Genomic DNA, 12,516 nt, shown 5'->3' on the forward strand with positions numbered 1-12,516 from the left:
AGGACTTTTTAGCCTCAAATAGAAGCTTTTTCTACTAATATATCCCTTGTGTTTCAGGGGCAAGAGATGGGATAGGTGTCTTTTTTGCTGTACTCTCACTTCCAAATAATTTCTTCCTTTGTTCTTTGAAGTTCTCTTATTGTCTCCCTTTCCTTATTATCTTCCCTCCCAGAAGAACCTTCTGCCCATTCATTGAAGACTTTAGCTTTTGGCTTATTTCTCTTCTATTTCAATCATTTTAGTGATCCTACTAGCCTCGTGGATAGCAGATCTAACACTGTAACTTTTAGGTTTATCAGTCTTTTTCTCTGTCTCATAAGAGGCTTCTCAGTGGTCATACCTGCCCAGATCCTTATATACACCTGAAACTTCTCTAAACTTGACTTTGAGCCTTTCATTCTCCATTTACTGTTTTATCCTTTTCTATTGCTGAAGTTCTACACTTTTATCTCATTCTCTCATTATACATCACCCATCTCTTGTCTTCAGATTCTTTCTTGTTCAGCTTAGATTCAGAGTTCACAGTTGCTTCCTTGCATATGCCCTCAATTCCTCTGCCCCCGACTTCATAGTATTTCTCTTTCAAAACCCAAACCAAGTTAGGCTCAGTTATCTGTCTCCTTCATACCCGTTTCTGGTGCAATCAGACAGACCGTTTTCCAATTCATGTTTGCAAATTTCAAGTGGATTCTCAAGACTGCTTAGCAATTTGTTTCCTTAATACATTCATTTTTCCAAATTTGAGATTTTTTTTTTGCTACTTTATACTTTCTTGCTCGACTTTAATACTAGCCTCAACTTTCAGCTGTTACCTTTTTATGCATCATCGAGAAAATAGAGACTCATTTTCTTTTGATTTAATAGATGTAGTAGCTTTTCTCCTTTTAATGGTAAAAACTCCTACTTATAGCCTAGATCCCACTTCCCACTGTCTTCTCCGGAACGTTGATTCTCCCGCTAATGTCTCAAGCCAGAAAACTGCCTATAAGTCATCCCTGATTCTTCCCTGTGTCTCTTTAAGGCCCTCCCCTAGTCTAATTTAATTAGCGGGTATTTCTGGTTCTATTTCCAAAACAGAAAGTCAAATCAGTCCATGTCAGGCCATCTCCACCTTTCACCCTTACCTAACCTACCACGTCTTGGCTGTACCGTGTCCAGTAAATAGCTTCCTAACTGGCCTTCATGCCGCCATTCTTCCTTCACTTAATTTATTCTCCAGAGTTGTTCATGTATTTTAAAAAATGTACACTAAAATATGCTATTCCTTTGGTCAATATTGTTACAGTGTCATTCCACATTTTTAAATATTATTTTTGTTTATTTGATGGGGTATAATTTTGTTTCTAACCACTTTTTTTTTTTTAAAGATATTATCTTTTTAAGAGCAGTTTTAGGTTTGCATCAAAATTGAGAGGTAAGTAAAACAATTTCTTATATACCCTCTGCCCCCACACATGCACAGCCTCCCCCATTATCAACATCCCCCACCAGAGTGGAACATTTGTTACAGTTGATGAATACGACAGTGACATCTATCATATTATGAATGAAATTCATGTTCCGTACCCCAGTCACGCAGGCCTGAAATAACTTGATTCCTGACTCCTTCTCCAACCTCAGCTTGTTTCCGCTAGCCCGTGGCTTATGATACATTAGGCACACTGGCCTCTGTCCATTCCTAAAATGGGTAAGGTGTTTCCTATAGTGGAACAGTTCTGTGCTAGCACCCTGATCACCTTGTGTGTGTATCCACTTAGTCCAGGCTTGGTAGCAGCTGCCCTCGGCCTTTGAAGAATGCTTTGTGATCTTCCTGAAGCATGAGGATATGGGACATATGTGAGGAACTACCATAGGCCACTTCACATTCGCCTTCCAGTCCTCCAGGGAGGACCTGTGGCAGTTTGTCATTGCCTTCTGGTTTCTGATGGAGGATGAGTTTTCCACCTTACATCTCTTCAAGGTTTAGCTGCAGGCTATAAAATTGTTTAGCTGCAATAGGATGCCCCAGCCCTTATGGTGCATTATCATGTCATCTGGCTGTTTTTCTTTTTGTGTCTTTCTTGGGGCAAGACTCATGGAGAGCGGGCACTTTTGTTCATCTTTCTTTTGCTGTATAAGCAATCGACTATCTGACCCTCACAAGGGCTCGTGGTTTCTTTACTGGCTGGATCTTGCTCGACATTTCCCATTCTGGACTTGGCACTTGCGGTTCCCTCTGCCTGTGTTGCCATCGCCCTGAGTTACAGTATCTCTCCCCACACCCTTGTTGCCTGTGGAGTCTCACAGTTCTCAGCTTTGGGATCATTAGCTGAACATGCAGTGAAAATGGTTTGTGATCCAGGCGTGTTTGTTGTCATTTGGGAGATGGAGAAGACTGTTAAGTTCAAATATCCAATTTGGGAAGAAGAATGGGCTCATAAGATTAGCAGTCTAGTTGAAAGGCTTGTAGGCACCCGGGGCCAGGCGGTCCCTTCACCCTGAATTTTGACCCAGAAGTTGTTGGGACTTTGGAAAGGAACATTTTTCTCACTAATCATCCAATCTCTTAGATTAGAAATACATTCCAAAGTCTTTCTCTTAGTATTTATAATCTATGAAATTATCTGAATCTACTCTTATTATCTGAGTAGAAAAATGCTGTTACATTCTTTTGTATATCCAAGCTTTATTCATGAGAAAATCCTTTCTCTATATTATATTGTTTTTCTTAAAGTCTTTTTTTTTTAAACAGGGTTTGAAAATCTGTATAGATTATTTCCATTGTTTTCTCTTGTTATTGCTGGCTTTAAAATAATTAAAGATATGTTCAGACCCTGCTTAAAAACCCAGACCACTGTCAGATATGAACTCAAGCTCATTTGAATGTTACAGATACAAATCTGGAGAAGTCCCGGTAAATTAAGCAAAAAGTATAGAAACCACAACAAAGGTATGAGTCACTTGTTTAATATACAAAGTCTTTCACAGATAATTATTTTCTTTTCCTTAATTTGTCTTAGTACACATTATTCACAAAACAGTAAATTGTTAATGCAAGAGAATTGGGTAAAACCAAAAAAGTACAAATGCTCAACCTCAAAAATTGCACAGTTAAAATTTATCCTTGTTTGTTTTAATGCAGTATCCAATTTCAAAATGGGCTTTCTTCAGATGTGGACAAAACACTGCAGCCCAAATTAACAGTACATCCTTTCAACTGTATTGATATGTAAAATAGCACCTTTGGGCTGACTTAAGGAAAGGAAAAAGGTTTTCAGCTTTCTTAATTAAAGTGTTAAGTCCTACACAATTATTATATAACAACTACAATAATGATAAGTTTTAAGAGTACTTTGTTCCACGATATTCATTGGCCAGGCAAGGCAAACTATGTCAAGCAGATGGAATGATCTTCCTCACCTCTCCCCCACAACGGATATGATATCTGTGATGTCATTGCCCTAATAAGGAGCTAATTTTCCAAAGAGTAGCTGTTTTAGGGGTGTGTCGCAAAACAAGATAAATGTAACCATGAGGCCATCTCACTGGGACAAGAATCACATGTAACAGCAGCTCAGTGAGACTTTTAATTCTGGGGCATTTTGAAAGACTTCTTCCATACATACCTATCTTCCTTTAGTTTCTCCATTGCTGTATCGTAGGTTGATGGGATCATTTTTGTTTTGATTTTTTTTTCATTTTTGTTTTGTTTGTGTTTATACTTAAGCTTCATTGCTTTTGGGGCTTCACTTAAAAAAAAAAACCTTTGAGTTTCATTCTTTTACAATTTAATCTTTAATTCTATACAATAAAAGTGACAGTTCTTTAAAAAATGAACAGCATAAGTGTTGTGGTTTATGGTACTGATAAAACTCAAGAATCGTGATTATAAAACTCAAGAATCGTGATTATAAAAAGCCAAAGTTTTTTCATTTTCAAAGTAACTCACTTTCAAAGTAAGTTCATTCTTCAATTTCAGTCCTTTGTTTCAATCCATTTTACTTCCTAAGTGAGAAGGTAAACATGCTTCAAAAAAGTCATTCTTTCTTTTTGAAAGGTATATCCAGTCCACAAAAGCATTGTCACAAAGCCAAATCCTTTAACTGAAAGGGCAAATGTACTATTGCCACATAGACTATAAGAAGAAAATAACCTTAGGTTTTAAGTGCATGTAATAATTTAAATTAAACCATAAGGAGCCATTGCAGGACAACTTTTTAAAAGATTTACATTCGCGAGTTCAGGGTTTAAAAAGGTCAGAAGAATAGCAGAATAAAATGTTGACTTTTATACTGCTAGGGAGCTATATTTTCTCATTCAAGAAAGTCAAAGCCTATACAAGTTAACTTTGAGAATGGTTTTAAAACACCATGTCTTCTTTTATTGATAATACTGTAATGCTTACCTTTACTTTTCACTTTAGAAATGTTTTCTTAGTGTTTTCTTAGTCCTAATAAATGAGGCCTGTTTTAGCCAATCGTCTCCCACTGTGAAATGAGCTATACACTTATCTTGCTTAGGTTTGTACAGAATTTAAACAGTATTTTTGGTAGTAATTAAGGTAAATAGTCCTTTTCCTTCCAGAGCAAACAAAAGGGAAATCAACATTTCTTTTTTTTACTGGTGACTAGATTATTTCCCCCCAGGAATATTTGTAAACACCATGTTGCCATTGCTAAACCATGGGAAAAATGGATTAGTAAAAAGCCTAGGAAAATTAACAGATAAATTGAATCAAGGGTAAATCCCTTGGGTGAGATGCCATTTCAGTTTGTTTAAGGTTTATATTTTTTATTTTACCACTTACGTCCTTATTTGGACAGAAATTTTGGTCCAGTTAGTTACCTTTAGAAAAAACGTTTTCCCTGTGCCTTTATTGTCCCTACAATAAGTTTTAAGAAAGATGAGTTTTAAACCTTTTGTTTCCTGACTGATGGGAAACCTTAACATTTTCCTCATGTACATACTTGAACACACACACATGCCACACACACACACAGAATTGACATTATTTCCCTTTATTTCGAGGATTCGGGATTATTTGGACTCAGTGTCATCCACTACTAACATTCATATCATCTTTCTCATTAAAAGGCTATTTCTTTTTCCCTTTTCCTACGATAATCTGTGAAGAACAAGCACATGGATAATTACAAAGTGCATCGGTGTGATACCCAGACTTGTGCAATGCAATACCCATGCTTTGGTTCTTATGGCCATCATGGTTGCCTTTTCACAATAATAAATATGACAGCTAACAAAAATAAAACACCTTTTTTTTTTTTTAATGTAAGACATCTTTCTTTGACAGGCCACTATATCTATAATCATTAATATAGCTCACTGCAATATCATTCACGCTTCAGTTTTACATGAATATGCAAAGGACACAATAATCAACCAAACTGTCAAATCTAAACAACTCAATTTATTACTAATCACAGAACCTGTGGAATATGTTTGCTTCCCAGCTGAGCAAGGGAAATACTGTCAGCTTTTAAAAATAGAGTCTAAATGCTTAACTACTCATCTGTCAAGTTGACACCTCGTATAGATTTTTTAAAGAAGCCTTACACATTCGACTTAATAACAAAAATATTTTTTATTTTTCCTAAGTGCTTCGTTGTAGCAAACAAGTTAAATGTCGAGACTTTGCCACAAGCAGATTGTTTTACCTTTATATATGTTTGTTTTTTCACCCTTTAGTGAAATAGTAACTTCATCTAACTCTTAAACCAGGATATTTACTTTGACTAATTTAGTGCTTCGTAAAATTATAACATTTGTGGGACTTTGAATAAAAGAATGAATTAAGCTACTGTTTTGAAATATTCAACTGTTAAATGAAGCAGAGGCTCTGTCTCTAATTTTAGGGCTGTGTCACTCAATATAGTTAATTCAAATTGAGATATGCTGTAAGGATAAAACACATAGTGGCTTTTGAAGACTTAGTCATAAAAAAATATAAAATATCTCAATTTTTAATATTGATGACATATTGAAATAACTTGGATATATTGTGTTAAATAAAATATATCAAAGTTAATTTCACCTGTTTATTTTTACTTTTTTCTAATGGGGCTACTAGAAATTTAAAATTTACATATGTGGCCTGAATTTTAGCTCACGTTATATTTCTGTTAGACAACACTGTTTTAGAGGGTCTAGATAAAATATGGGACCTGATAATTGATTACAACTTCTGCGTGTATTTAACAGAGCTAATTAACCTCAAAAAAATCTCTGAAAATATTTTTTTCATGATTTAAACATAATTCCAAATATTAATAGCTTCAAGTGTGTACTGCATCTGTTTTTAAAACATGCATCTGTCAAAACAACTGGACTCCACCATAGCCATAAAAATCTGTTATCTGTCAAAGTGACTATCAAAAGATGCATCCTCCAAGTGTGCTTCTGATGTGCCTTAGGGCTAATGCGGACAATTTCAAGCTTAAAAACAAATGTATTTGTTATTTCCAGATGAGATAGTTAACATGATGAGGCCCTAGAAGAAATACACATTGCAATTCAAGTCTGTATTCTTAAACTTTCCCTGCTACCGTGAAGACTCCTGTGTCCATTGTAGTCTGATGGTGAACATCGCCTAAAAGTATTCCTTACTCCAGGGGTTTTTAATTGTTTTAGAAATTACTCTTTAGCAAGCTTTTCACATCTCCATCTCACATTTTAGACTCTGCTTCATGGGATCCTGGTCATGTGATGTCCTTTCCTCCTCTCCTTTTTGAGTAAAGTAAGGGAAAATGAGTCCGTAAGGAGGAAGGGGAGAAGATAAAGAAAGTGATTAATTCGGGATCACTTCTGACATTTGTAGTGGCTGAGGGCTGAAAAGATTCTTCAGTGAAGAACTTCCCACCTGTCTCCATCACACCGGTATACCTTCAGGGGGGCTGCCTTCTGCAGATGGCAGTGAATTTGGACCTGTTTGTAATACAGGCACTACCACAGCATCCTTGATGTCCGTGTTTATGTTACACGAGAAGTTCTTCTCCTGCTTTTTGGCAGTGTCTGGGCAATTCTGCACGAAGATCACACGGTTGTAGGCTTTCAACCTGCGCCACAGCTGAACGTAGGCTTTACACTGTACATACATGAAGACGAGACCTCCTGTGAAGCCGATGGCCACCACAACCAGTTTTGTCCAAAATGGCCATTCAAGGATGCCTTAGAAATAAAAAAGAGAGAATGCTATCACAAGTTGTCATCAGTGGATTTGGTATTTTTTTTCTATGGCTCCTTCAAAAGGCCACGCCTGCCTGCTAAATTTTGTGGATAAGAATTATAACCTGAATTGCTTAATTGCTTTCAAATATTCTAAAGGTACTTTTAAAACTCTATATGAAAAAATTCTCTTACCTACCACTGTAATGACTTCTCTTATTTCTCCTTCTAGTATCAAGTACCCTCTATGATTATCAAATACTACATTTGACTTTTGAGACTTAGACATTTATTCCTTGTAGCTAAATCATTAAGGAAGGATAATGAACATACTAAGTGAAAGAATCAGAATTTAAATCCTTTTAAGAAGGCAGACTAATAGATAAATATATAGGATTGTATATACAGGTCTCCGCACCACGCTCATTCCCTTTAAAAATAATTTTTAAAAATGAGAAAGAAGCTAACACATCTTACCAGAGGAGCATATTTCTGAGTACAGACATGCATGTGATTTAGGATTTTAGTCATTTGTTTCGTAAATTTTATATTTTGTTACTAAGAACCATCACTTAATTTTTTCCCCAATATAGCCAAAATAGTATCATTTAAACATGTAATTGATATGAAGATGATTAATGTGATGGTTGTTATATAGCAAGAGAGCATCCTTTAAAAATGGAGGTGATAGTAGTATTTACCTCACAGGTGGTTCGTATGGATTAAATGAATTAATAGCTCTGGACACAGAAAGGGCTATAAAAATGTCAATTTTTATTGTTGCCACCTGAGAGATTTAAAAGCTACACATCTTCGGCTGATTGAGATGCAGATTAATAGCAACACTCTCGAGCCTACAATGAAGACCTTTCTAACTTCTTTGGGCTTCGGCCTTTGGAGGTCACACCTGGACTCCAGGCAATGGATACCTCAGGAATCTGGATGAGGGGACAGTCGGGTTAGCTGCTCACCAGGCCTCAGCACTACACTGCCTCACCCACTCCCCTGGGCATCCCTTGCAATTGTAATTCTTTTCGCGAGGAAAAGCTCAGAAATGTCAGCAAAAATGAACTAAAAGGTCCTGAAATGCTTAAGTGGCTACTGTGTACTGAATTTTCTAGGAAACATTTATGCCAAACTTTAAGACCATGATGGCAGTGGCTTGTAAGCTGGGATGTATCTACTGGCCCCTTTTGGACTCATTTACTTTCCAGCAATATTGTTTCTCCGAAAATATATTTCCTGGGTAATAGAATAGGGTCCCTGTCCCTCTCCGCTTGAGGCACACATTCTGAGTCTCCTGTGACATCTGGCTTCTTTGTTTTCTCTTTAGTCAAACTGGGTAAAGTACAAGCTCCCAGGCTGGTGAGTGTAGATAGCTGCAGAGGAGGCAAATTACTTATTTCTTCGCCTTTAAAACAGTGATCTTTAAGGTCTCTTCCGGCTTTTAAATTCGAATTCCCCGAGTATTCTGCATATGTTAGGTAGCGGATCACGTGATGGGAGGCACCTGGAGTATGTCTAAAAAGCCTTTCTAAATCCCCAATGGAAGAGAACCTGCCTCCTTTAACAGCAGCAGGGACCATGTATAGCTATCAAAAGCACCTCATTGGTAATTTGGGATATTTCCGGCTGGGTGCATAGGTTATACGGTTACAAATCCTGTTCGTGTAAGGGTCTGTGTCAGTGGTAGGACTGGGAGGTGGTTTTCTCCTGTTGTCTTGGTTGCTTCTCTACAGTTGGATAAGTTATTTTTAAAAGCTCACATACTTATTACCTTTTCCTTAACTTTTATAAATGGTAATATTCACCGTGAGTAAAACATCTTATGATAAATGTGCGGTATTACGTAAATACTGTTTTATCCGATGCGAGGTCAAGTTCATGGTGTCTTTGAAAAATGAAGCATAAACACAAACTTTGGAGGACATTCAGGACAACTTAGTTTTACAAATGAAAAAACTGAGCTTCAGAGTGATGAATTATTTTATTCAAGATAACTAGCCAGTGACCAAGGCAGAACTAGAACCCTGGCCTTCTGACAGCTAGCCTAAGTCCGTGTTTAACAATAATGGCCCATGTAGTTACTTTTAAAAAGGGTTTAAACAATGATGCAGAAGAGGAAAATATTATATAGATTGCAGGCAAGTGATTTTTAACATATCCTTTAAGCAGATGTTAACCAACGAGCTTTGCAGCCACAATTATGTGCTGGACTTGGCCACGGCCAGCAACCATTTTGGAGCCTTAACTCATACCAAGTGCTCTATGAGTAATGAAGCTCGGCCCTTGCCCTGGAGATACTGAGAGTCTTACAAGTGAGTCAGGCATGAAAGAAACAAATCAATCCGTTATGCTAGTCCCTTGAGGTGTGAACACTTCAATAATCCTAGAGCAACATCTGCAGCTACAATCTTTTTAACAGGTAGTATAAAATTGTTGTTGTTTTCTTAGTCTGTAGTTTTATGTTTTGTTTTCAACACACAAGTAGTATACTGGAGCATTCTAGAATAGGTAAAGATAAGGCAGGAAGAGCAATTGTTCCCCCAGAGTAGAATTGGTAACATGGGTAATTCAGGATGATAAAATTTCAAGTACTGTGTATTTAAAAAAATTTTTTTTTTTTTAATCACGGGTTACAGAAAGAGAGCGAGGTGAGAGTGCTAGCAGGGGCATCATGCATATTTAATTTAAAAGAACAACCATTTAAAAACATGAAGGATTTCTTTTTTCCTTCCAGGATTGTTATTACAGTTCAGAAGATTTTGCTGTTTTATATTCAACCTCAATTCTGCTTGAAGAAGGACAATTTGTTCCTCTTCAAATATTTTTGAAGGTTTTCAAGATGGATTTAAAATATTTTGACTTTTAAATTATGCAGTTAAAAAAAAACTTTGAAAGTAAATTCAAGATCAGCGCTCACAGTCAAATGCCAAAGGAAGATGAAAATAATAACGTATACAAATGGCCACACTACCCATAACGTATACTTTGGGAAGTCAGGTTTTAAATACAATTTGAACATTAGCAGGGATGACGCCCTTTACAAAAGTCACTATGGTTTCCTTTTGAAATTACACGCTTGCTGTCCCACCAGCAAGCGGATCTGCTTCTCGATGAATATCTTGCTTCCTAATTCAAAAGCTCTGAACATTAAAAATAATAGTTACTTATTTTTTACTTGCTTTTAAGAAACTGAAAATAATTTTTAAAAGTATATACCAGCTGCCCCTTGACTCTGTGTGTGTGCGTGCTGACCTTTACTTATCATCCAAGCTTTTTCTACTGGGAAATCTAAGAGACCCGAGTGACAGTCCACTGGGAGACTGTGGTCTGAAATCCTGCTTCTACCAAGAAATAAAACAATTTTTGAAGAAAGTATTTAAAAGATAAATGGTGGACAAGCTTGAGTACAAGGTATTTACACTTCATCCCTTTTACAACACTGACTGGGCTACTTTCCAGGACCCAGACACCAGGGCTGTGCTCAGCACCAGAGATGCGCCGGTGAGCAAGACCGACACGGCCGGGCCTGCTCGGAGCTCAGGAGTTAGTGGCGAGGGAAGACAGACAATTAAATGAGCAATTACAATTATGTGTCCCAGTGGGGCAGAGCTTCTCAGCATGACTATGCAACAGGATCACGTGTTGGGGATACTGAAACCTCTGAGGATAAAGCTCAAGCTTTGCAGTGGTATGGAAACTCCACAGGTAATGGGAATCCACAATCGAGGTGGCGTAAGGGCACAATGCTGCGGAAACACGTGGCTCTCCACATTTCGAGGGCCTTGGAATCACCTGTGGGCTTCTAAAGCATAACTTGCTGGGCTTCACCCTCAGAATTTCTAATTAATAGATCTGGGGCAAAGAGAGGCCCAGAATCTGCATTTCTCCAACGAGTGCCCAGGTGATGGTGACGCTGTTGGTCCAGGGACAGCATTTGGAGAACCACTGTGGTCATAACAATTATTCTAGCTCACGGAGCTGAGCTAGGTTTCCCAGAGGGAGTGAAGCTTAAGGTGAACTGCAAAGTCTGGGGGTGTAGGGAGCGGTGTGGCAGTGTGTGAGTGTTTAAGTGAGTACGGAGGTGGACATGAGAAGCTGGGAGGAAATGTTTCGTGTAAAGAGAAAAGCTGAGCAAGGGTCTGGAAGTAGATCTGGGGAGCTGACGATGTTAAGCATAATTGGCCACAGCTAGGTCATGGGGTGGGGCAGGTGGTTCCATTAAAGAGTTTGGGTATATTTTTAGAGTAATGGCTAATTAAGGAAAGGATGTGATCAGATTTGTATTTTGTAAATTTGCTGTGGGCACATTATTGAGCATGGGTTGAAAATGGGCAAAACTAGAGCAAGGCTAGTTAAAAAGCTGCTGCAGTTTTCAAGTAAAAGATGTGACAGTTTGCACAGGGCTGTTGGCAGTGGGGAAGGAGAGAAATGGGCAGATTCCAGAGGCATGTGAGGCAGAATAAATAGGATCTGGTGATTGACTTATGGCAGAAGTGAAGGAGAGGAAGGAGATGAATGAAAGTGGAATTGGCTAGTGAGTGTTAGTAATGCCTTTCCCACAGGTATTAGAGGGTAAGTGGTAGCAGATGATGAGTTTGGACACACTGAGTTTGGTGTCTGGAAGACCTTTCAATGGAGACATTTAGGAGGTAGGTAGATGCATGACTGGAGTGCAATATGAGCTGCAGATAAATTCTTTTGAGGGGTTATCAGCATAGAAATGACAACTGGAGATATAAGGATATCCAGGGGGACCAGAGATTGATCAGGCAGAGTGAGATAAATGGGACGAAGCATGGGGCCATTGGTTTCCCGGGTTCTGGAGAGACGCTGGTGGCTGAAGTTGAGATCGTCAGGTTCATTGTGGAATAAATGATCATATCCACTCCCCTGTCTCAGAAGTAGCATTGAGTAAATCGATGTGTGAGAGAAGTTCTGACCTGTCTGCATATGAAAGACATGAGATTGCTTCTTCTTGTTATGTCTAGGAGAGGTGCCCTTAAATCTTTCCCTCACATGTGGCTAAAGGAGAACAGAAAGAGCCCTGCAGACTCATAGAGCAAGACCGAGTCAGGAGGACCCCTGGGAGAGGCAGATTCATGATTCTCACTGAACTCCAAGTTAGACAGCTATGAATATTAAGTCTCTGCCCTGGATTGCTAGAAAAATGCTTGAGTCGTGAGGTCGTCTGGGTACAGTACGGTGGGGATGGTGGTGGAAGGCCTCTTTGTTTTCCCATACATACACTATCGCAACGTTTCTGTCACCCTGTTACGTGGCTCGGGCCAGTGCCTGTAAATATAGGGGACATGGATTTTATTTTGAAAGCTCCTACCCTCTAGGAAATTA

At 38.3% G+C, this 12,516-nt stretch overlaps 1 protein-coding gene across 14 annotated transcripts in view; it reads right to left on the reverse strand.

Annotated features, from left to right (window-relative positions):
- Positions 1 to 4,981: 4,981 nt before the first annotated feature.
- Positions 4,982 to 12,516, reverse strand: part of MARCHF1 (membrane associated ring-CH-type finger 1) — a 576,629-nt gene continuing 569,094 nt past the window's right edge. For 13 of the 14 annotated variants that reach the window (XM_039876297.1, XM_039876290.1, XM_039876301.1 and 10 more), the window contains one exon: positions 4,982 to 7,164. In XM_039876297.1, the coding sequence (XP_039732231.1) occupies positions 6,866 to 7,164 (299 nt within the window). In that variant the 3' untranslated portion in view covers positions 4,982 to 6,865. Of the gene's footprint in view, positions 7,165 to 12,412; positions 12,460 to 12,516 lie in introns of all 14 variants that reach the window. The other variant, XM_039876300.1, reaches the window with a different exon arrangement.

This window comes from Pteropus medius, unplaced genomic scaffold (assembly GCF_902729225.1).
Source record: "Pteropus medius unplaced genomic scaffold, Ma_sr-lr_union100, whole genome shotgun sequence".
NCBI classification, from domain to species: Eukaryota; Metazoa; Chordata; class Mammalia; order Chiroptera; family Pteropodidae; genus Pteropus; species Pteropus medius.